This window comes from Eurosta solidaginis, chromosome 1 (assembly GCF_040869045.1).
Source record: "Eurosta solidaginis isolate ZX-2024a chromosome 1, ASM4086904v1, whole genome shotgun sequence".
In the NCBI taxonomy this organism is placed as follows: domain Eukaryota; kingdom Metazoa; phylum Arthropoda; class Insecta; order Diptera; family Tephritidae; genus Eurosta; species Eurosta solidaginis.
The window spans coordinates 313,007,358-313,033,021 of NC_090319.1; the positions used below are offsets into that span (position 1 = coordinate 313,007,358).

A 25,664-nucleotide genomic window follows, 5' to 3' on the forward strand; every position below is an offset into this window, starting at 1 on the left:
ATGAAAAGAGTAAAATCAATTAAGGTCAGAAAGTCAATTTACCCTATAACTTTTTGAAGTGGTTCTGATTGATCTCGTGGACATGTGTACTGGTGCCGATGGGAGGGACATCGAATGATACGATTACTGAAGCAGCCACAGATTTATTAAGCTGGAGTAGAGCGTACAGTATTTGCTGTACCACTGTGAGTGGAATGAGGTTGACTTATCTCGGTGTTATCTAAGCTCAAAACAAAGCGATAGCTGAATGTTCTGATTCCACAAACTGGCTCGATCCGTGGTATCTAGTACAATAGGGGTAATTTTCTGTTCAAAGCATAACAATAGTACCATTGGTGGCCTAAGCGTCGCGCTGAAAATGCAATTTTCCGGCCCAGTCTCTTAAACCTAGCCCAACAAAACCTTACCTCAACACAGTCTTAAATTTATTAATTTCATTTATTTGTTTATAATTCAGTACAAAGATTTCATCTTATATAAAAGCACTGAATAGTATTATAGTCATACTAGAAATGATTATATCAAAAACTTAAAACTTAAATTAATATTAGTTTACAATATAAAATCAAACAATATGGAATCAAAAGTTTAAGATTTTAAATACACTTACATTAACTTTTTAAATTGCATTGCGTTGCTGACCAATTGTAAATAAGGGGGTAATCGATTCCAAATTCGTTTGGCGTTAATATAGAAATGTTGATCTGAAAAAGCACTGTCATGTTGTATTTGAATAATACGGTGTCCTGTTTCTGACCTGAAGAAGTTTAGTTTTCGGTAAAGATTGTCCTGTGTATATTATCCTATGAAGGTATATTAAAGTTTTGCAGTTTAAAAGATTCTCGAAGGTAACACCAAAAATGAGTTTGGAATAATGAGATATTCTGTCAAATCGTCGTATGCCAAATAAACATATAATCTTGAAATTCTATTAAAAGCTACATTTAATTTACGTCTACTTGTTGCGTCGCAACATGAAAACAATTCACAACCATATAGTAAAGTCGGTATTAAATATGATTTAGCCAGAAGCATTCTGACTTCCAGTGGTATGAACAATTGGCTACACCATAAACTTCTTAACACCCCGTATATTTTGCTGGTTGTGATGATAATTTGATCATTCCAGTGAAGGTGTTTATTAAATGTGACACCAAGATGACAACACACTTTATCCACGTATTCAATTTTTAACTCATCCAGAACTAAATCGGGAAACGATGTTAAAATTTGTGTTTTTGGTGACCAATATATATTTGGATTTGCTTGGAATGAGACATAAACCGTTAATTGCAGCCCAGGTCCTTACACTGTCTAAGTCAACATTAATTTTGGGTACACAATCATCAATATCTCATGCTTTACAGCTTATATAGAGTTTTATATTGTCAGCGTAAATTTGAACACTGCAGTGTTGAAACTGACTCGGAAGATCATTTTCATAAGCAGTATACAATAATGGACCTAAAATACATCCTTGAGGTACACCTCTTGATATATCAGGTTACATTTTTCCGTTTCTTTTTATCTACTTAAAAATATTTGTATACATCTGCAAGATTGTTATGTTTTTTGTAGTCCAGTGAAACAAGTAAGAAACGGTACAGTGGTGAATTAACTCTCAAATCCTAAGAAAAAGATTAAATAATTCCAAAACAAATTTTGCGATTTTTGTACCGTTATCGATAAGCAGTGCGCATTTATTAGCATAAGTACCCAAAGTTCTAAACTAAGCGACTTTGCCTTTGAGAAATTTTGGAATATTATCAATAACGAATCCTTCAAACAATTGCTAGGCAAACTAAGCTTTAACCCTCTGCGACTAACGTGAAATAAGTTTCCCTATTCCACTGACGTGGTAAACCACCAGACACCATTACGATAGCTTATATTTTCTCGTCTAATTTTGCAAACATATTGAAAACATTCCTGTTTTAATTTCCAAGGTGAACGTTTTTATTTATTGTATTTTTTTTTATAATTTAAAAAGTCAATTAATTTTAAACGGTGTTTATTTACATGGCTCAAACTATCCCTGAAAAATTTATTTTTTTTAAAAAAACAACAACAATATATTCCATATTATATTTTTATTTTTTTTCAACAAAACCTTTTACTTATTTTAGTGTACATTAAAGTTCATCAATCTTTCAAAAAAGAGAAAAATTCAGTTGTTAAACAAAGAGATATTTCAGGTCAAACATGCCGATATGCATTTTATAGTTAGGCTTTCCAAAGCTTATACGCGGCTTTTAAAAGTCCTGGATGACGTTCTTTTAGAACAGTGAGGGCGATCATTAATGCCTGAGTAATCCATCAGAACAAAATAAACTAGAAATATAAGATATCGAAACAACTTCACTGACGCGGACGCTAAAAAATTATGAATTAAATACTGAGATGGCTGTCTCCCAGACAACTACCTTAAAACTGACGTGGTAGACTCGTAGACACCTTTCCGCACAAAACAACACATGCGCTCCCTTCAAACGCTTTCAACACACTAACTTACGCATGAGTATGAAATATGAAGGTAAAGAGAGAGCGTGAGGAGAAGTGTGTAAAATAACGGCGCAAAATCTATTTTTCTGTTTATTGGTGTCTGTAAGACTTCCACGTCAGTCGCAGAGGGTTTATGTGCTATGTCCTTAGATGCACTACTGGGTATAAAGCAACATGGGTCATATCTTTTTATTTTCCTACGCTCAAGGAACTGCACAGCAGAAAGGCTTTTGAAGCAAAATTTGTATTTTACTTTATGACAAATTTCTCGATAACTGGGCTATAAATGCTGCGGGGAGTAAGGTAGATGCTGCCGATAGATGAAATGCAAGCAAGTGGTATTACTGGGTTTTTTTTTTTTTTTGTAATTTGAGAGACATGTGTTCTCACTCCATACTAGCCAACTATAATTTTGTGCTCTTGTACATGCTGTGCTTTTGCAATTCCCTTCAAATCTGCTGCAACTGCTGACTTTCTCTGCAAAAATCTATCTGGTAGTGCATTGCATTGGTATGACAGTTCATAATGCGGATTCTATACAAATGATTTATTGAAAAGTTTTACTTAGTACAACAAAAAAAAATGCAAAGTAATGGCAGGAAACTTTTTAGCCAAACCGTTTCGGTGGCAACTAAATGCACTTCAAACTCTACAAACACTGGCTGTACGGGTTATTTCTTTTCGTATTGGCTTTACAGAAAAAAATTGGCCTAAACTTTATTTTATGTGTACACTTCATATGCAAAATTTGTTTGTGTATTTGGTGTTTTTGCTTTTATTTATGTAGTACATACAATTCAGGATGTGTTGCGAAAGAAGCTTTTCTGCCATTTCGTATTTGTTTTTTTTTTTTCCTAACATTTTAAGTGCATTGCAAAACTTTTTGAAGTCTTTGCTGAAATTTTCGCTCTAAGAAAACCTTTATAAAAAATGTTGACATTAAGAAATTGGAATTTAATATATGTAGGTAAATGCATAAGTGAAGCTGGGGTCTAACCCATTTATATTGTAACGAATTTACTTGAAATCCTCTTATTTGCAATCCTCTGCTAAGTTCGAATCAATAAACTGTTGAATAAATAACTCCAATATTGAATAATGGAAAAATGGCATTTATTAAAGTACTTCACAATAACACTTATACTTTGCAATTAGCTGGCTTAATAACCAAACTGATAGCTTAAATGAAACTGACTTTCAAAATAATACTGCTATTGCTCGCTAGATATCGTCTTAATTGAAACTGCTTGACAGCTCAAATCAAACTGAACTCCACCGCCTCTACAACTGCCGCCTTTTATCTCTTTGATTTCAACCTTCGCATCTTCTAGGCGCTTTCAGAATCTACTAGTCTAGCAGCTCTCAAACTTCTCAGCTGTAACTACATTTGCACAATTTTCTAGTTTTTCTCATTGCATACTTATAGGAGTATCTCAGATATATGCATGTGTTTGTGCATTGACTCTCCGCTGCTCGTATACGTACATGGTACATATATGTAGACGCAGTTATTGTTTCGTTTATGTAGATACATAATGATTGAATTATTGATGTGCATTTACGTCACTGCTTAGCATCGGCTTAGAGACGATAGCATCGCTCAGTGCTGCTAACATTCGTTACAATATCTTATTCGAAAGTAGCCAACGGATTGTGTTCGAATTTTCAATTAAAAGGGTGCAGTGTGCAAATTGTATTTTTTATTATTTTCATTTTTTATTACGATTTAACGCAATGTTCGAATTTTAGTTTTAAAATTTAAAAAAAAATTTTTTTTAAATATTTTAAATTATATATTGTTGAGCTTAGAGCCAATAGAGTCGATGGAACATATTTATACGATCCCGACGATGGCTTTAGAATAAAACCGAAATATCGGCAAGAATAAATTCTACAACTAAAATACAAAAAGTTGTGGTTTTCTTTAATTTGGCCTTCAGCTCAGAAATTCAACAATATATTGTTTAATATAAAGCCTATTAATTCTTGTCAATATTTTAAATTATTTTTATTTTTTTTAGCTTTGAATCTTTTTTTACGTTCCAACTTAAATTTTGTGCACTTCGAATTTTACTTGTTTATTTCCTTTGCACTTGGCGTAATGATCGGAACAAAAGTTTTTTTTATTTTTTTTATTTTTTTTTTATTTATGTATTTTTAATTGTTCTTATTTCGAGTTTTGCTTGTGTAAAATTTAATTGTTTAAAAATTAAATTTTTTTTTTTTTACAATCAACGCATTGCTTTAATTTTTTATACTCAGTGTGCTTTGCACACAGTGTATATTAACATTGATTGGATATCGGTGGGTGTACAGGTATAAAGAAATGGAGATAGATATAGACTTCCATATATCAAAATCATCAGTATCGAAAAAAAAAATTTCATCGAGCCATGTCCGTCCGTCCGTCTGCGCATTAACACGATAACTTGAGTAAATTCTGAAGTTTCTTAATGAAATTTGTTATGTATGTTCCTGGGCACTCATCTCAGATCGCTATTTAAAATTAACGATATCGGACTATAACCACGCCTACTTTTGCGATATCGAAAATTTCGAAAAACCGAAAAAATGCGATAATTCATTACTAAAGACCGCCCACTTTTAAAAGAAGGTAATTTAAAAGTTTTGCAAGCTGTAATTTGGCAGTCGTTGAAGATATCATGATGAAATTTGGCTTTAACGTTGCTACTGTTACTGTATATGCGCTAAATAAAAATTATCAAAATCGGATGACGAACACGCCCACTTTTAAAAACAAAAAATTTTGTTAAGTCAAATTTAAAAAAAAATGTAATATCTTTACAGTGTATAAGTAAATAATGTCAACATTCAACTCCAGTAATGATATGGTGCAACAAAACACAAAAATAAAAGAAAATTGCAAAATGGGCGTGGCCCCGCCCTTTTTAATTTAATTCTTCTAGACTACTGTTAATGCCATAAGTCGAACAAAAATTTACTAATCCTTGTGAAATTTGGTAGGGGCATATATTCTATGACATTAACTGTTTTCTGTAAAAATGGGCGAAATCGGTTGAAGCCACGCCCAGTTTTTATACACAGTCGACAGCCTGTCCTTCCGCTCGGCCGTTAACATGATAACTTTTGCAAAAAACGATATATCTTAACTAAACTTAGTTCACGTACTTATCTGGTATAAAATATGGCCGCAATCCGACTATGATCACGCCCACTTTCCGATATAGAAAATTACGAAAAATGAAAAAAATGCCATAATTCTGTACCAAATCTGAAAAGAGAGATGAAACATGGTAATTGGATTGGTTTATTGACGCAAAATATAACTTTAGAAAACACTTTGTAAAACGGCTGTGACACCTACCATATTAAGAAGAAGAAAATGAAAAAGTTCTGCAGGACGAAATCAAAGGCCCTTGGAATTTCGGCAGGAATACTCTTCGTAGTATTTACATATATAAATAAATTAGCGGTACCCGACACATGATGTTCTGGGTCACCCTGATCCACATTTTTGTCGATATCTCGAAAAGGCCTTCCCATATACAACTAAGCCACTCCCTTTGGAAATACTCATTAACATCTTTCATTTGATACCCATATCGTACAAAGAAATTGTAGAGTCACCCCTGGTCCACCTTTATGGCGATATCTCGAAAAGGCATACACCTATAGAATTAAGGCCCACTCCCCTTTAAAATACTCATTAACACCTTTCATTTGATACCCATATCGTACAAACACATTCTAGAGTCAGTCCTGGGCCACCTTTATGGCGATATCTCGAAAAGGCATCCACCTATAGAACTAAGGCCCACTCCCTTTTAAAATACTCATTAACTCCTATCGTTTGGGTCCCATAACGTACAATTACATTCTAGAGTCACCTTTGGTCCACCTTTATGGCGCTATCTCGAAAAGGCGTCCACCTATAGAACTAAGGCCCACTCCCTTTTAAAATACTCACTAACACCTTTCATTTGATACCCATATCCTACAAACATATTCTAGAGTCAGTCCTGGTCCACCTTTATGGCGATATCTCGAAAAGGCGTACACCAATAGAACTAAGGCCCACTCCCTTTTAAATAATCATTAACACCTTTCATTTGGTACCCATATCGTACAAACACATTCTAAATTCAGTCCTGGTCCACCTTAATGGCGATATCCTTAAATGGCGTACACCCATAGAACTATGGCCTACTCCCTCTTAAAATACTCTTTAATACCTTCCATTTGATACACATGTCATACAAAGACATTCCAGGGTTACCAAAGCTTCATTTTCCTACATGGTGATTTTCCATTATTTTGTCTCCAAAGCCCTCAGCTGAGTATGTAATGTTCGGTTACACTCCAACTTAGCCTTCTTTACTTGTTTTGCATTATTTTCTTTTAATTTTTTTTACATTTTTTTAATTTTTATACTAGCAGACACGGCAGATGTTGTTCTTTTTGGTCTAGCTGCATAATTTTTAAGAAGTTGCGAGGTTCCATTTCCTTATAAAGTTTTTACCTACTTTCCCTCCCTTTCACTCCCTTTTTTATCATTTTATTCAGTTTTCTCTCGGCGTCTCTGTCTCCCTTCTATCTTTTCCATCACACCTTTTCTCTCTCTTTCTTCTCTACTTATCCCTCTCCCGATCTATCTATCCCTTTATCTCTATCATCGTCTTGCTCTATCCATTTCTTAGTCTCCTTCGCTCGCTTTTCTTCACTCTAGCTCGTTTTATTCTTATCCATCCCTTATTCTTATTCACAGTCCCAGTCCTGGATAGTGGTATGTATTTTTGAGGGTTGTTTCATAAAATAATAAAAACAAATTAAGGGGTGGAGTACCCTTACAGCCCTGGATTGTGAAAAATATAATCAAACCAACTCTCAGACCTACTTAACTTAGTCACAAAGTTTCGTGGGTATTGGTCGAGCAGTTTCGAAGTAGTTAAACCAAAAACTCTGTACTTTGCAATCTAAATTTTGGAATTAATCTACAGCATCACCGTCTGATTTTTACATCCTTTATATAAGTTTCATTTCATTCTCTTTGCGCGAATTTAAACATAAAATTGGGGAATCTTTTTTGAAAAATTTTTGGGAAGCAAGAGTTTTGAAACTTCGAACAAACGTCAGGACCCGACAATTCGAAATGAGAGAAAGATTTAACTTTATTTTATTTTTTCTTTAGTTTTGATTTTATTTTAATTTATTTCATTTAATTTAATTTTGTTTTGTTTTATTTTATGTTATTTTATTTTATTAAATTTTTTTTACTTAATTTTAGTTTACTTCATTTTATTTTTTTTTTAATTCCTTTTATTCTATTTCATTTTTTTTTTATTTAGTTTAATTTTATTTTACTTTTATTTATTTAATATTATTTAATTTAATTTTATTTTATTTTATTATAATTTATTTTAATTTATTTTACTTTATTTATTTTATTTTATAATATTTTTTATTTTTTTTAATTCATTTCATTTTATTTGATTTTTTTTTACTTAAGTTAATTTTATTTAATTTAATTCAATTTTATTTTATTTTGTTTTATTTTATTTTATTTAATTTTATTTTATTTTATTTTATTTAATTTTATTTTATTTTGTTTTATTATTTAAGAATTCATGGCTTATGATAATTGAATATTAAATTATTATGTTTTCTAAGAGAAACTGAAAAGGAAGAAAGAACATTTGCTGACATAATGCGATGGTACCATTTCGAAAACTGCAACGTAATCATCATCAGGCAAGACTCGAACCGCGAAATGGTACCGTCGCAATATGCCAGTAAATATTTCTTTCTTTCTTTTTATTTTCTCTTAGAAAACAAAGTGATTGAATATTCAATTATTATAAGCCGGTGTTAAGCTCATGAATTCTTAAAAAATAAGTAAAAATTGAACACACCAATAAACAAACAAACATTTCAAATTTTTCATTTCCATATTATTTTATTTTATTTTATTAATTTATTTAATTTTTTTTTATTTCCTTGAACTTTGTTTTATTTTATTTCATTTTATTTTATTTTAATAATATTTTATTTTATTTTTTTTAATTTTATTTTATTTTGACTTATTTTATTTTATTTCATTTTATTTTATTTTTTTTTTTAATTTTATTTTATTTAATTTTAATTTATTTCCTTTTATTTTATTTTATTTTATTTTTTTTTTTTTATTTCATAAGATTTTCTTTGTTTTTTCTTTTTTTTTTTTGTATTTTTTAGAGTATACCAATACCCCACGCTATCCTTACATCTATATTCCATAAATATCTCCCATGTACCACACCATTCGTAAAGACTACGCCTGCGCTTGCTTTTACAGTTACACCTTTCGCTTTCATACAGGCAGCTCCAATATCGCGAACAAATATGCTTACACATCAAACAGTGTGCGAAGACTTATTAAAATTTCAAAAACAAAATTCATCAACATTTTGTATTTGAGGGCACTTTTGTGCTGCGCTTTGACCCATTAATATAAAGGAAGTGTTAACAGTTTTTTTTTATTTCTTATTATTTTATTTCCTACTTATCTTCAAAACACCTTAATTGAAGATCCCTGAGAATCAAATAAAAGAGTTTTTATTACGAAAAAAGTTTTATATAAAGATCGTCCTAGATAAATAAATTCGTCGAATTTTCGCAATGACATTACTTCAAGCACAGAAACATTAAATATTCAACGCGTACATATTGGAAAATTCTCTTCATATAGTTTGCGAAGATTTCAGCACTTAACTGATTTTTACTTTTCAATATGCGTCACCCTACAGTAATCCATTTTGCTTACTTTTCTTCCCATTCCGTTTGACACAGTATGTATGTGACACTCTTTTGTTGATAAGTGTACAGTTTGAAGAAAATAGGATAAGGAGCACTTTGATTGTACTTTTGCCAGTTATGAGATTGATTGTATGTGAATTCCCTGTAGGAAATTTGCTTACATCAATAATTCACACCACAAGGTCGTTTCAATCTCAGCAATGTCTTAAATTGCTATGTCGGTGTTTGTCAAATGTGAAGGCCATGTTATTCGAAATTTTTGCACTGGTCTCACTTCGCAAACAATTTCCCGCAGGGTTACTTTTGTATATCAGCATGTTACTTCAGAACCGACTGTTAGCAATCAAACGCTTTCAAAACTGTGAAATGATGTGAAATAAAAGCGTAACGTGAACATACATAATGACATCGCTGAAAAAAAGGCTTAATGCAAAATTCAAAATGTTAAAAGGAAATTACATATTCGCAACGACAGGATATAACAAATCCATTGATAATAAGAAATATATGTGTGCATATACACCAATACAAACATTTATTGATAAGAGAGTATGTGCTCAAGAAACATTTGAGTATATGTAAAAAAAAGTAGGCATCATATATGTACTTATAACAACAAAAATACAAATCACATACGAAACCGTTACTTGTTTAGAAAAGCATGGCGGCTTGATCAACGCCACGTCAAACAAGCCATCCTTGAGGGTTAGGAGGAGTTCGTTCGACGCAGCTTTACTGTGTTGGAGGTTTATTCCTTTTTCCCCTTCAACACTTTCGGCATGATGCCCAAGTAGTCCTCATGGTCCCCTTGGTTTAAGAGTTTTGAAGTTTTTTCAACCCCACCCGTTTTAGCGTATAAGGACTCCTAGGCTCAAGACTCACTTTCTTGAGGAGACGCCTACGTCCTCTTTTTGTCTCCTTTATTTAACGGTTTTCAGGACTTGATATATACCGGAACGATTCTTTTTTCAACCTCGCCCGCTTCTAGTACGTTAGCATTGTTATCATTGGGACTGTCTCTCCCAATTCGAGTATAATTTCTCAAAATTTTGCGCATAGTACATCTTTCTTCCGCCTGTTTTTTGCTAACCTTCTTCTTTAGGTTGCTATACACTATTATTTTTATCATAAGTAATAGGTCTGGAAGCACTGCGACCTTTGTGCAGATCTTTTGTGCAAGATCTTTCAGCCTAGTTTTCTGTCTGGAGGCTTTTGATGTATCTAAGTACCCCTTCAGGCTTTTTACTCCATATCACATAGGGATTAAGAGTGCTATACACTAAGTATCCTCCAATCCTGTGCCGATAAATTTCGGTTCTGGCACTAAATCGTTCGCAGCGTATCCATCCGTCACGTACGGAATTCGAACCAAGGGTCATAGAAGGGTGAGAGCTGCATGGATCACCCCATTCCGTGCGGTGCTGCGTTTCCTTCGGAATTTAGGAGCAGTTCCCTCTAGCAACTTTAAGATTGCGATGTTGCCGACGGCGGCTGTAAGCAGCTTATTCGGTTCTCCCCTGATTCATTCTGAGCATGGAGATAATAAGCTTCCTTTCTTCACATTTCGACAGACATATTTCCAAAATATTTTCCGCGAGCAATCAGCGACACAGTCAGGGACGTTACGTCACACAGCCTCTCAGTTGTAGTCTCGGCGAAAACTTCCTTTAGCCTATTTCAGAATGTCGGAGTTTTAATTTTACCCCGTTTTGGCTTACTAATCGCTTCTATGTCCGTTTTTGGCATACCGCCACTTTTCCACCCTCTTTCTGCCTCGCAGCTTTCAATATAGTTTCTATCACGATTTTTAGTCATTTCTGTCTAACAGCCCACTAATATTGCCAATACGTTTGCATCGCGGCTTAGGAATTTTGTCCCTCTTACATTATAAAAGCATGGTTTGTACCGTTTTTGTTTTCCTACTCGACGAAAACCTCCTTCCTTCTCATTAACAACTTAAGATTCTGAGCTATTTTTTTGTGCGTCCAACCATCTGCCTGACAAGGGGCTCAGTGGTTTTGTGTTAAATATTGGAAAAAAAATAGTCCGATATAGCATCGCTTACTATTTTCCCACGATTACCATTATTATGGTGGTTGCGGTATGGTAAAGTTTTTGCAGTTATGGTTATCCTTATGGTCGTGGCTGTTTTTATGGTTATGCTAAAAAAACTGAAACGTAATTCACGAGGCCAATACGCAAGTTGGGCCTACAATGGGCAAGTTGGAGGGAGATTGAAAAAGGGGCATATACTTTGGGAAAAGGAAGTTGATTTAGAGAAATTGGAAAATTTTTTTGAAAAAAGGGCAAACGTGTTTGAGAAACGGCAAATGAGATTGGGAAAGGATCAATATATTTCAGAAATGGGCAAATGAATTTGAGAAGGGGCAAATGCATTTGTGAAAAGTCAAATGAATTTTGAAAAATGAACGAATGTATTTGAGAAATGAGCAAATTGAATTGAGATTAGGTCATATGTATTAGGGAAATGGACTTATGAATTTGAGAAAAGGGCATACGTATTTGAAAAAAGGGAGATGCATTTGAGAAAAGGGCAAATAATTTTGAGAAATAGAGGAATAAATTTGGGCAAAGGGAAAAGCCTAAATCTATATGATAAAAAGGCAAATATATATGAGGAGTGGGTAAATGAAATTGAGAAAAGGTGAAGTGTGTTTGAGGAACTGGCAGGAGGATTTGAAGTTTACTTGAGAAAAGGGCAAATAATGTTTAGAAATTGGGCAAATGAAATTGTGAAAAGGTCAAACGCATTTGAAAAATGCATTTAAGAAAAGGGAAAATTTTTGAGAAAAGTGCAAATGTATTCAAGAAAACGGCAAATGTATTTGAGAAATGGGGAAATTAAATTTAGAAAAATGCAGAAGAATTTGAGAAATTTTGCACTTGAAATTAAAAAAAGGTCAAAACAAATTATAGAAATAGTCACAGACCTTAAAAATAATTTTTTAGGCATTATTATTGTTATGATATATATTAGAGCGGGTCAAATTGTATCGATGGATTTTTTCCCATCAGTAGTATAGCAAAAACGTAATCTACAGATAATTAGAAGAAAAATTGCTGAAGACGCCATAGCGCTAAGTCCGATTTCGAGGTCCCCACTTTTGCAAAATTGATATTTTGCATTTGAATGTAGGATTTGGTCAAAAAATCTTCATAGCTTCTGATAGAATTATGGAAAATATCATATTGGGCTTACTTAAAAGTATTATGAGAAATTTACCTAAAATGAACTTTTAACTACTATATTATTATTTTTAGCAAATTTCTTATGGAATTTTTTTTATACCTTTATATTAAGTGGCTTTCATGTTCGTCCTTTCATTTCTATACGAATTTTTAACCCACGGAAAAGTCTTTTTCGGTAACTTCCCGTTGAGCTAGACACTTGATACTTAGAGCATAGTTCAGATCTGGGAGACTGTACAATGCAAGTGAAAAAAAATCTGCTAGGAGGCGCACGGATCGAGATATACAGAAAATTAATTTTAAAATGTAAATTTTGCGATCGACTTTTAACTAACTTCTCGCTGATCCAGAGACTTGAAACTTAGCACGTAGTTTGCGCGTCGATGGCACTACAATTCGTGGAAAAAGAAAAGCCGCCAGGTGGCAGACAAATCGAGATAAACGAAAATCCCTGAAGAAACGCAGGGAATTTTCGATCGATTTTTAAGTAAGTTGCTGGTCAGCTAGAGACCTGAAACTTGGTTACAATGCAATACTAGATCAAAAAAAATTTCGCTAGGTGGCGCATGGATCGAGATATTAAGAAAATTGATTTTGATTTGGGAGTCTTTCAATCCATTTTTAACTAACTTCCCGGTTACCTAAAGGCTTGATACTTGGCACTTAATTAGAGACCTGGTGACAATACAATCTATAGAAAACAAAGTTCAGCTAGGAGACGCGCTAGTCAAGATAACTGCAAATCCTTTAAAAACGGGGGGAATCTTGTGATCGATTTTTAAGTAACTTCCCGGTGAGCTAGAGACCTGAAACTTGGGCCGTAAGTCAGAACCCAAAATTCCAAATGCCTTTTTGTAGGCAGCACTAAAAAAGTGAAAATAAAAAGATGATAAAATTTTAAGGGCTATCTTTATATAAATGGACCAAAAAATAGAAGGCAATTTTTCCTTTAATACACACATAATCTTGTTGAATTGTGACTAAAAAAGAATTTTGGGATTTAAAATTATAAAAGTAGAGCGCGTGCTTAAATTTTAAATAATCAATTAGTTAATCCCAAGTACATGGTTTGCCTTCTTAAATTGAAAGATTGCGCTCCACCTTTTTAGTTTTAAATCCCAAAATTCTTTTACAAGAGCTATTGTTAAAGTTTTTTAGTCAAAATTCAACAAGATTATGTGTGTATTAAAGGAAAAATTTCCTTCTATTTTTTGGTCCATTTATATAAAGGTAGTCCTTAAAATTTTTGTATCATCTTTTTATTTTTCTTTACAGCTAAAATAAGCTCAGAACGAAAAAATTTTGATTATATTGTAGTTAAAAGTTCATTTTAGGTAAATTTCTTATAATTTAAGCCTGATATCTCTACTAAAATTCAAAAATACTATAGATTTTAATACAGATTTTGATATGTACGTAAAATACCTTAAAAGTAAGCCCAATATGATATTTTTCCTATAAGTATATCCGAAGCTATGAAGATTTTTTGGCCAAACACTACATTCAAATGCAAAATATCTATTTTGCAAAAGTGGGGACCTCAAAATCGGACTAAGTGGTAGGTGTCTTCAGCAATTTTTCTTAGAATCTTCTTCAGATTACGTTTTTGCTATAGTCCGGATGGGCAAAACATTTGACCCGCTCTAATATATATATATATATATATATACATTTTTTTTTTTTTGAAAAATTTGTGAGATAGAATAGAAGAAAGAACAGATTTTAAACCACTGCCACAGCTTCTTCAGGAGCTGTTAAGCTCTTTAAATGGCAAAGTTTTTTCGGCGAAGTTCTGTCGCTTCTGCTTACACAGCGCAGGTTTGTTTGTCTTCATAATTTTTATTTCAAATATCTAATTAGCTTATTTATTTTCACAGTGTTGTGACAGTTGTCGAAAAAACGATGTGTATATTGGATTTATCTTACTGGCAATGATGCCATAGTGCAATATTTATTTACGCTTTTACCCCATAACGCGGATATATTTACAATTTTGTTATTGTTTCATTGGCTAATTGATATCTAAGATCTTGGATTCAAATTGATAAAAAAAATATTGTTAAGACCTCGAGCTCATCTCGAACCCACGAGTATGCGTTGTGGTAATTATTTCGAAAGAAACATCACTGAAATAAACTTAAAGGATGTGAAGAGCTAGAAAACGTTCGGAAATGTCGGGATTTGAAAGAAATGCTTGGTTTTATATAAACAGATACACTTTGGTGTATTCACATTCATTCCAAATCGCTTCTATTCAATCAATTATAGACTTTACTATTAAATTTGTAACCAAACGTTTTTATCAAAAAATTCAATTTGACACTTGACCCAAACTAAAAGCTTTTCTACTCTAATAAAATCAAATATAAAATACTACAACAACAAATCAAATGCTTCATATCGTTAGGACGTACTAAAACGTGCTATTTGTCAATCAATACCGGCGACACCAGAAACAAAAAGCAAGTATGCTACAAAATATATAAAAATAGACATGGGACAATGAAAAAAAAAATTAAAAAAAAAAACTAAAGCCATTTAAAAAAGATATGACACGATGCACAATATTTGTAATTTTTTTTTTTAATCACAAAGCTAATAGTGAAAAAAAAATTGAAAATCCTGCTAACGATTTAAAATTTTACCAAACTTTGTGATATTATAGCACGTTTTCCATTTTTTACAATGTGAGTGAAGGACCGCCAGGCTTATATAACGGAGCTTGGTAGTGCAAAAAAATAACACAAACATTGCTTAAAATTAGAAACCAGAAAAACTTTGCTATGCTGTGACATTTTAGTTTTAATTGATTTGTGCTATTCGTTTTAAAAGCTGGCCTACTGACTGAGATGGCCTAACATTTGAGTGGAAATGGTGATGCTGCTATATGAGATACATAAATTGAATGGGCTTATATGTACACACTAGGGTGGTTTTATCTCATAGGGTAAAAAAATTAAAGCTTGTTTATATACATCATTTAAGTTTTAATTTTTGGTTTAGGGTCCATTTTGATAATTTTTCTCAATAGCAATTTAAGGCATTAAAACTGAATTTTTTTATCACTAAGATATACAGTACAGTCGGAAAGTATTAGAAAAAGATAAAAAAAAGATGTAGATGTTGAAATAGCCTCAGGATTCTATTTTTCAAGATTGAAAATGGTCAAGTGAAAGGATATATCTACCAAAATACGAGCCCAAATCGTTATTTTGCAAAAAACTATCGAGAAATAGCCAAGTTTTTGAAAATATCTCTGTGTTCAGTTCATACGGCCATTAGAAGATATCGGGAAACTGCACAAAAACAGAAAACGATCTGGTCGACCAAGATAGACCAATCAAAGAATCGGCAACAAAATATATGCAATAAGTAAGGCCGATCGACGCAAATCTGCATCACAAATATCGCCCATGACAGTCAAAGGCCGGCTTAAAGAAAAAGGTATGATTGGACGCATTGCTGTCAGAAAGCAACTTCTACGGCCAGGCAGATAAAAAGAAAAGACTGAAGTTCGCTCAAGAACATATTGACTGGACAATGGATTAGTGGAAATCAGTTTTATCATCCGACGAATTAAAACTCGAACTTTCCGGTAGCCATAGGCGTCAATATATTCGCAGAAACGTCAATGAAAGATTCAAAGCAGATTGCATTGTGCCAACTGTGAAACATGGCGGTGGCTCAGTGTTTGTTTGGGGCTGTTTCAGCTACGCTGATGTTAGTCAATGAAAAAAATTTAACGCATTATAAACAAGTAAGGAAAATTAAGTTCGGGTGTAACCGAACATTACATACTCAGTTGAGAGGTATGGTGACAACATAAGGGAAATTAACCATGTAGGAAAATGAACCGAGGGTAATCCTGGAATGTGTTTGTATGACATGTGTATCAAATGAAAGGTATTGAAGAGTGTTTTAAGAGGGAGTGGGCCATAGTTCTATAGGTGGACGCCATTTAGGGATATCGCCATAAAGGTGGATCAGGGTTGACTCTAGAATTTGTTTGTACGATATGGGTATCAAATTAAAGGTATTAATGGGGGTTTTAAAAGGGAGTGATGGTAGTTGTATAGGTGGTCGCCTTTTCGGAATATCGGCATAAAGGCGGACCAGGGGTGACTCTAGAATGCGTTTGTACAATATGAGTACTAAACGAAAGGTGTTAATGAGTATTTTAAAAGGGCGTGGGTTTTAGTTCTATAGGTGGACGCCTTTTCGAGATATCGCCATAAAGGTGGACCAGTGGTGACTCCAGAATGCGTTTGTACGATACGGGTATCAAATTAAAGGTATTAATGAGGGTTTTAAAAGGGAGTGGTGGTAGTTGTGTAGGTGGTCGCCTTTTCGAGATATCGGCATAATTGTGGACCAGGGGTGACTCTGGAATGCGCTTGTACAATATAGGTATCAAACGAAAGGTGTTAATGAGTATTTTAAAAGGGCGTGGGTCTGAGTTCCATAGGTGGACGCCTTTTCGAGATATCGCCATAAAGGTAAGGTGGACCAGGGGTGACTTTAGAATATGTTTGAACGATATGGGTATCAAATTAAAGGTATTAATGAGGGTTTTAAAAGGGAGAGGTGGTAGTTGTATAGGTGGTCGCCTTTTCGAGATATGGACATAAAGGTGGACCAGGGGTGACTCTAGACTTTGTTTTCACGATATGGGTATCAAATGAAAGGTGTTAATGAGTCTTTTTAAAAGGGAGTGTAGCTTAGTTCTATAGGTGGACGCCTTTTCGATATATCGCCATAAAGATGGACCAGGGGTGACTCTAGAATGTGTTTGTACGATACGGGTATCAAATTAAAGGTATTAATGGGGCTTTTAAAAGGGAGTGGTGGTAGTTGTATATATAAAGGCGTTTTCCAGATATCGACCAAAATGTGGACCAGGGTGACCCAGAACAGCATCTGTTGGATACCGCTAATTTATTTATATATATAATACCACGAACAGTATTCCTGCCAAGATTTCAAGGGTTTTTTATTTCGCCCTGCAGGTCTTTTTCATTTCATTCTACTTAATATGGTAGGTGTCACAGCCATTTTACAAAGTTTTTTTCTAAAGTTATCTTTTGCGGCAATAAGCCAATCCAAATACCATGTTTCATGCCTTTTTTCGTATTTGGTAATTTTCGATATCGAAAAAGTGGGCGTGGTCATAGTCGGATTTCAGCCACATTTTATGCCAAAACAAAGTGAGTTCAGATAAGTACGTGAACTGAGTTTAGTAAAGATATATCGATTTTTGCTCAAGTTATCGTGTTAGCGGCCGATCGGTAGGACAGACGGTCGACTGCGTATAAAAACTAGGCGTGGCTTCAAACGATTTCGCCCTTTTTCACAGAAATAAGTTACTGCCCCAGGATCTAAGCCCCTACCAAATTTCAGAAGGATTGGTAAATTTTTGTTCGATTTATGGCATTAAAAGAATCCTAGACAAATCAAATAAAAAAGGGCGGAGCCACGCCCGTTTTGTAATTTTCGTTTATTTTTGCATTTTGTTGCACCTTATCATTACTGGAGCTGAATGTTGACATAATTTACTTATATACTGTAAAGATATTAAATTTTTTGTTAAAATTTGACTTAAAAAAAATTTGTTTTTAAAGTGGGCGTGGTCGTTCTCCGATTTTGCTAATTTTTACTAAGCATACATATAGTAATAGGAGTAACGTTCCTGCCAAATTTCATCATGATGTCTTCAACGACTGCCAAATTACAGCTTGCAAAATTTTAAATTACCTTCTTTTAAAAGTGAGCGGTGCCACGCCCATTGTTCAACGTTTTACTACCTTTCTATTCAGCGTCATCAGTTCAACTCACGTACCAAGTTTCATCGCTTTATCCATCTTTGGTAATGAATTATCGCACTTTTTCGGTTTTTCGAAATTTTCGGTATCGAAAAAGTGGGCGTGGTTATAGTCCGATATCGTTCATTTTAAATAGCGATCTGAGATGAGTGCCCAGGAACCTACATACCAAATTTCATCAAGATACCTCAAAATTTACTCAAGTTATCGTGTTAACGGACAGACGGACGGACGGACGGACATAGTTCAATCTAATTTTTTTTCGATCCTGATGATTTTGGTATATGGAAGTCTATAGCTCTTTCGATTCCTTTATACCTGTACAACCAACCGTTATCCAATAAAAGTTAATATAATCTATGAGCTCTGCTCAACTGAGTATAAAAACAGCGGTATCAAAGTGTACTCCAACGCTATCTGGCATTGATTTGTTTGGTCGTGGATTCATTTACGAACATGATAACGATTCGAAACATACAGCAAAACATTGCGCTTCTTATTAAGAACGAAAAAAAGACGCAGGTGACATTGATACAATGGAGTGGCCACCAAAATCCCCCGATTTAAATCCCATCGAGCTATTCTGGGAAGAATTGCACCGACGTGTGAGAGATCTAAAGCCAACAAGCCTTCCTGATCTCTGGGATTGTTTGAACGAAGCGTGCAGTAATATGCCATATCAAATACTTCAAAAACTCATGGAAAAAATACCGAAATTGTGCAAAAGGTGGCCATTTTCAAGAAAACCGCTTAACCGTAGTTCAGCCGACGAGTCACCGGGGTGATTTTTTCATATTATCCCCTCAAAAAAACACATTTTTATAAATTGTGTTACCTTATTTTCCGTAACATCCTAACTTAATGAATTTTAAGTAGAAAATATACCGGGGTGGGTGCATCGGCCAAAAATATGTGTAAAAATCGTTGGCCGAACTTGGGTTAAAGTAACATACTCGCTGTTTTCTTATAAATTTTCACGGAACTTTCAGTAAAATTCATTAAAAATGTTTTCGGATCATAGAACTACGTTGAATGTCTTAAACTACTGCTAATATGTGAATAATATTTTAATAAATTATACGATAAACTGACAAAAACAACTCTTTTCATCTTGTTCTAATACTTTCCGACTGTACTGTACACATTAGGGTGGTTTTATCTCATAGGGTAAACAAAAAATGTTTCTTTAGATTTTAAGATTGCCAAAGTTTGAACACAATTGGAAGATGTTAACCGCTGCCACTGGACCCACTGTAAAGCCAGGTTTAACGCCCCCAGAGCGTGTTTAGAACCAAACCAAGACTTATAACTCACTGAAAATCTATTGAAATACGAAATTATTGACAAAAAATATAAGAAAGGAATTAAAAGAATGATAAATCGCCTGTGGTATCTTACTCCTGAACTTATTGTCCTGGCATTGTTTGACCCGACAGTGCAAAACACCGTAAAGAGCCAAATTGTGACAAAAATCTTAACAAATCAAGCAGATAAATACTGCAAATAAAATATTTTTAACAGCAACGCCTTTACTATGATGTATGCCACGGACAAATAGCTTTAGCCGTTCCAGAGATATGGGTCGCCGAAGTCACCAAACTGTCAAAAAATCGAGAATTTCAAAACTTTGAGGCCCAGTGGCATGGGTTAACGTTTCCAATTGTGCGCAAATTTTGGCAATCTTAAAATCTAACAAAATTAAACATTTTAAGGGGGTGCCTCTATAAAAATCCGACATCGATTTTTTAAAACCACCCTAGTACACACATATATATAAAGTATAATAGATATAACAAAAACAAACAAAATTTTAAAACCAAAATCTGTGTATGTACGCTTTAAGCGGGTATAGAAGCGTGCCATTTTCCGATATTGATTGACAACAAAATTGACATCAGATCAATTGTTGGGCTGGAACACAACACGCGGGCTATTGTGATGTTCACATGTTTAAGTACCTATAAATTAAAAGATGTTTGTATTTTAAATTGTGTAACTACATGCCCGAAAAATATAAATGCCTTTTAGAGCGCGAACCATTTTTCCAAATTCTTTTGATGAATAATAAAAATTTTGAAAAAAATTGTTTGCGCCGCTCTCGCATTCGCGGCTAAATTATGGTAAAGAGGAGTTCTTATCTTTTCCGAAAATATTCATCATTATCATTCATTGGCGCTTATCCGACCAAGCCATGTTGGCCATTTCGCAACATGAACCTACAGCTATTTCTTTTCCGCGGTTACTAATGCCAATTGGAAACATCCAGGGAGATCAAGTATTTCTCCACTCGCCTCTACCAATACGGTTAGGGTTTCATACATTCGCTAAAAATGACTTAGCAAGCCTATTCTTTGTGTTATCATTCGTTGCATTATCATCATATCTGTGTAAAACTCATACAGTTCATCATTTTACCGCCTGCGATACTCGCCCTCGGCATCACTCACATAAACATTTTTTTTCCGAAGATCTTTTCTCTCGAACATAATATGATCCAACTCATCTTCTCTCGATACTGTCCATTATTCCGAGCCGTACATCAGGAAAGGTATGATGAGCGACTTTTAGAGCGTCATTTTCGATCATCAGGAGGGGACTTTAGTTTTGAATTGCCTACTTAGTCCAATGTTACACTTTTGGGCAAGATTTATATGCTGACATACTAATGCTGATTTACAATTAGACTAAATCCTTCACAGTCTCGATTTTATATTCGCTAACATTGGCGGGGCTGCCACAGCGCGAATGCCATGCTCCTTTCTTTTCATTTATAGCAAGACGCAGTTTGTTTTGCTCTTTGTCCTAATCAGTGCAGGCAGTATTGACAGCGCGTTTGTTAAGACCAATAATGTCAAAATAATCACCATACCATCAAGGATTAATTCTGTTGCTAGAATTATCTTCCCAAGCGTTATGTTGAAAAAATCGCACAAAAGCGGGTCGACTTGCTGGAGGCCTCATTTGGTTTCGAATAACTCGGAGATGTCCTTCCCAATCCTTATAGAGCTGATGGTGTTGCTCAACCTCATTTGGCGGAGCCTTATTAACTTTGCAGTTGACTTAAATTCAGACATATCATTCTTTTTGCGCAGTCAAAGGCTGTTTTGAACTCGACAAAAAAATGGAGAGTATCGATTTCCTTATCTTGACTTAGGTCTGAAGCAGCACTAATAAGATCCAGTCAGTTCATTGACTTCACCACAAAAGTCTTTCGCAAAGTACGCTAGTTAGAAAATTAAACGCTATATTAAGCAGGTTGGTTGGTAATTGGTGCGGTTTGCGGGATCGCATTTCTTGTGCACTTACACTTAAATTCCTATCTGGAGGCAATCGATCAAAGCGATGTATGACGGTGTGACACAAATCGACCTTCCCGGAGGAATGGAAATTGTCGGATATAATGATAATATTGTCGTAGTAGCTGTTGCCAAGTAACTTGATCTGCTACAAGCATTATGTTATCCCGCCGTGGGAAACCCAAGGAATGGCTGAAAAACATGGGGCTGGAGATGGCTAGAGATAAGAAATAAGTGGGTATGGTGAGCTAAAGCAGACTGTGGGTGAGTTAGTCCTAACCATGGGAGATTATCAAATAAATTCAAAGCCTTTCTTGAAATATCTAGGTACAAACATGGATCCAAATCTAACTTTTCAGCAGCACTTCAGGGCGTTGGGGAGAAAGTTCCTAGATTTAGTGGAGCACTAACGCAAATAATGCTCAACAAAGGCGGCGCAGGTGAAGCAACCCGTTAAGTATTATAAAACGTAACCTGCTCGATAATATTATATGCACCACCAGTATGGCACGGATCTAAAATGGTCCACCAAAAAGATATACTAGCAGACTACTGCTACTGCTATACGAATAGCATGTGCTTCGACGACGCGATCCATGTGTTAACCAGGAAAATCCCAGTAGATCTACTCTCAGCTAAAATGGCCGATCTGCATGGCATTGGAATCAGCCGACCATCTGCATACGCTAAGTAAAGCGCAAGGTCACGAGCAATAGTAAGTTGTCAAGAGAGGTGGGAATGATCGAAAAAAGGGCGCTGGATATTGATGCTTGTTCGGATTTTAGCGCAATGGTACGAGCGAAAACACGGCGAACTGTATAACCACCTCACACAGATACTGAGCGGGTAAGGCGGTTTCAAGGAATAACTACATAAGGATCCTTTCTGTCTACACTGTCCCACTGAATTGGAAAGCGCAGAAAACGTAGTATATCACTACTCTCGTTTTCATGGCGATAGACTCTCTGTACACAGAGTTTTTGGAGAGTAGGCTTCCATTAGGAATTTAGCGCCCCGAATGTGCGGATAAATAGATTATTGGACTGCTGGGAGCAATATGGCCTTTATAGTTATGACGCAATTGATGCATGCTGAAAGAGAGCGCAGAGAAATGCGCATACGAGGTAGTGGCGACTAAATCGCTTTCCTCTCCGTGACGTTATGCCTAACGGCGGTCCACAGGGTGAGGACCCACGAACAGGATTAGCCTACTTTAATTGGGCCACTTGAGGGTAGTGCATTACCCCAACGTCCAATAAAAAAGTCATGGCCTCATCCGACCCTGTTTTACGTAGGAGTTGGTGCATGTGCCCTTTGCCAACTCTTCGCTTCCGTATTTGAGAAGCTCGGTAGTTAGTTCATCGTTACCTGACGTCTTATGATTTTTTAGCAGAGTATTTATGGTTATAGCATTTTAGTATCAAGCAGTAGTAAACTAAGCAGCCATATTTCCTTGGCGCGTACTCTATAACCTGATGAAGACCAAGCCAAAAATTAGGAAGGCCCTACCACTTCCTTTGCTGCATATTTCCAAAGGTTTTCCATATCAAGAGAAAAGTTCTTTCCAGCCAACGAAATGCAAACTAGTTTATGGTTCGTCAAATTGTATACAAAGTGTATTTGATTCATTGAATAGTTGGATATAGATCTTTGAACTCTCGGTCGTCTATGATAACAGATGTTTTTGAAATGAAGTAGATTTTGTAAAATAAGAAACTTTTTGTTGATAGCATTACCTTGAAAAACTTATTTCTTACTTACTCTCAAGCATGAAATCATTATTTTTTTTTTTCACCTATTTACCGTTTACATTAAAACATCACAACATTTTTGTTTTTCTTTCAGATTGTGCACATGCCGCCCTCAGCAATGTCAATTTATTCATTGAACCGCCAGCTGTGCGTCGCGGCCATTCGGTCATCCTACGCTGCCAATATGCGCTTGAAGGCGCCCCACTTTATTCAATAAAATATTATCGCGGCAATTATGAGTTTTATCGTTATACGCCCGGTGAATTTCCTAATGTAAAATATTTTCAATATCCGGGCATAAAAGTTGATGTGAGTAATTCATAAATTTAAGAAATTCGCTGCAAAACTTTATCATATACATCAAAATGCTGCTAATATGTAGTCAGCAAGTTACTTGTTAAACAAAGATCTTCGGGACGGTGATGTTGTTGTTGATGTTGTAGCAGTTGTTCGCACCCCATTCAATAGGTGCGATCACTCACCAATTTTTATCAATAACCTCTCTCTGGAGTCCAAGGAAATTTGCAGGTTTAAAAAAGGGATAGGGGTGTTAGAGGCGTTGGTCATTGCAATCAAAAACGTGGTTGGTATTATGTTGGGACACATTACAAGCCGAATATATATTGGGTTTGTCGGGGTTGATTCTGGAAAAGTAAATGTTTAACCTATTACAGTATCCAGATCGAAGTTTAGCTCGAGTAACATGCGTCTACCTGGGGTGGTTGTTCTCCTTAACTGTGAGTACAGGGTATTTGTCTTTGGGAACGTGGTACACCGGGCAACTGTTGGCTTAGTGAATCGACGACTTTTTGCGAATCTGAGGGCCAATTCATGCTGCCTTCTTTATACGGCTGACTTCTTAAGTGACGAGTTCCTTTATAGTGCTTAAAGAACTGACTTCTTTTGTTCCTGGTAGGCGGGGACTCTTCAATCTGGTTCTTCAGCCGAAACTCCTTAATGTGGAGAACTCTCGCCTCATTGTTAAGGTGGTGTTCTGGAGACATAATAAGACTTCCCGTGGCAGTTCTGAGCGTGGTGTTTTTACAGGCTTACAGTTTAGTTTATGCTCGGCGATTTTGTTGGGGACGCGTTGCATAAAGGCCATCCTACTATTGCTTCATAAGTGATTATGATTGTTTCTTTGTCTATGCGCGGCAAGAGATTTGAGTATTTTATTATGACCTGGACTTAAGATACATATGCATGTTCAGCAAAATGTAGATCCTTATTGAAGGCACAGCCTGTATTTTTTGGTGGAAGCGATTTGTTAGCATAGTGCCATCATTTAGGATTAAGTCGGTGAGAGTTCTAGATTTCTCGAGGTGAAGGGGTGCAGAGACGTTGGAGATATTTGCCCAATTTTATAGCATAGCTCGTCAATGGGTGGGCAAAGACCTGTTGCCATTATTATTAAGTCATGGGCGTAGGATACAAATTCTGACTCTTTCTAGCGAGAAGTGGGGAAAGGAGCTTCGATATGTAAATGTTAAATGTGGAAAGGATACCGCCCTGTAGCAACGCATTTTTAGTTAACAATAACTAGTTTTTATGTTACGCTCCTGAACTGCACCGATGCCCCGACCACATAGATAATTTACAGCCCGCCTTCTTCGTTGGACCCTTCGAAGTCTTGAATAACATACTGTTCTTCACTCAGTACCAGAATTTATTTGTGTGTTGGTGGCGTATAGCGCGGTGATAATTTTCGAAAGGAAATCTTCAAGTGTCTTCGCCACTGGCGATAGGAGAGATATGGGACAATATGAGTCTCCTATCCTACTAGTTTTACAGGCTTAGGTAACTCATATTCCATTTTTCAGGGAAGATGAAAGTGGAGAAGGACAGGCTGAAGACGAGCGTCAGACATTTTAGTCTCATAACTAAGGTTTTTGAGCACCGGCTTGGCAATACCATCCGGCCTTACTGCTTTAGATTATTAGCAGCTTTAATGGCTTAATTAGCATCTTTGGCGATGATGGTAATAGGAGACGAGCTGTATGATGTTTTGTCTGCCGTCTAGAGTTTTTGACCATGGAATGCATACCATTTGCCGGCAAAAGGCGATGTGAGCTTGAATAAATTGAGCGGCACGTTTGTTTAGAGTAACTTGAAGGATGCCAAAAAATAAACATGAACGATTTTACAACCTATTAACTCAAATTCGGAGTTTTGAATCTAAAGTCATTAGTATGTTGAAAGAATATTAGAAGAGCTTGCGGCGGATTGGATAGCCCCTCGACATTGGTTCGGCAAACGATTTTAGTGTATCAATTCCATAAAAAACTCTCAAGCCAAGCACCGCCAATTCGTAA

The 25,664-nt window shown here is 35.3% G+C and overlaps 1 protein-coding gene across 4 annotated transcripts in view; it reads left to right on the plus strand.

The window, feature by feature from the left end:
• Positions 1-25,664, plus strand: part of beat-IIb (beaten path IIb) — a 456,801-nt gene that overhangs the window by 260,470 nt on the left and 170,667 nt on the right. For all 4 annotated transcript variants that reach the window (XM_067772209.1, XM_067772183.1, XM_067772202.1 and 1 more), the window contains exon 3: positions 23,447-23,661. In XM_067772209.1, the coding sequence (XP_067628310.1) occupies positions 23,447-23,661 (215 nt within the window). The remainder of the gene's footprint in view (positions 1-23,446; positions 23,662-25,664) is intronic.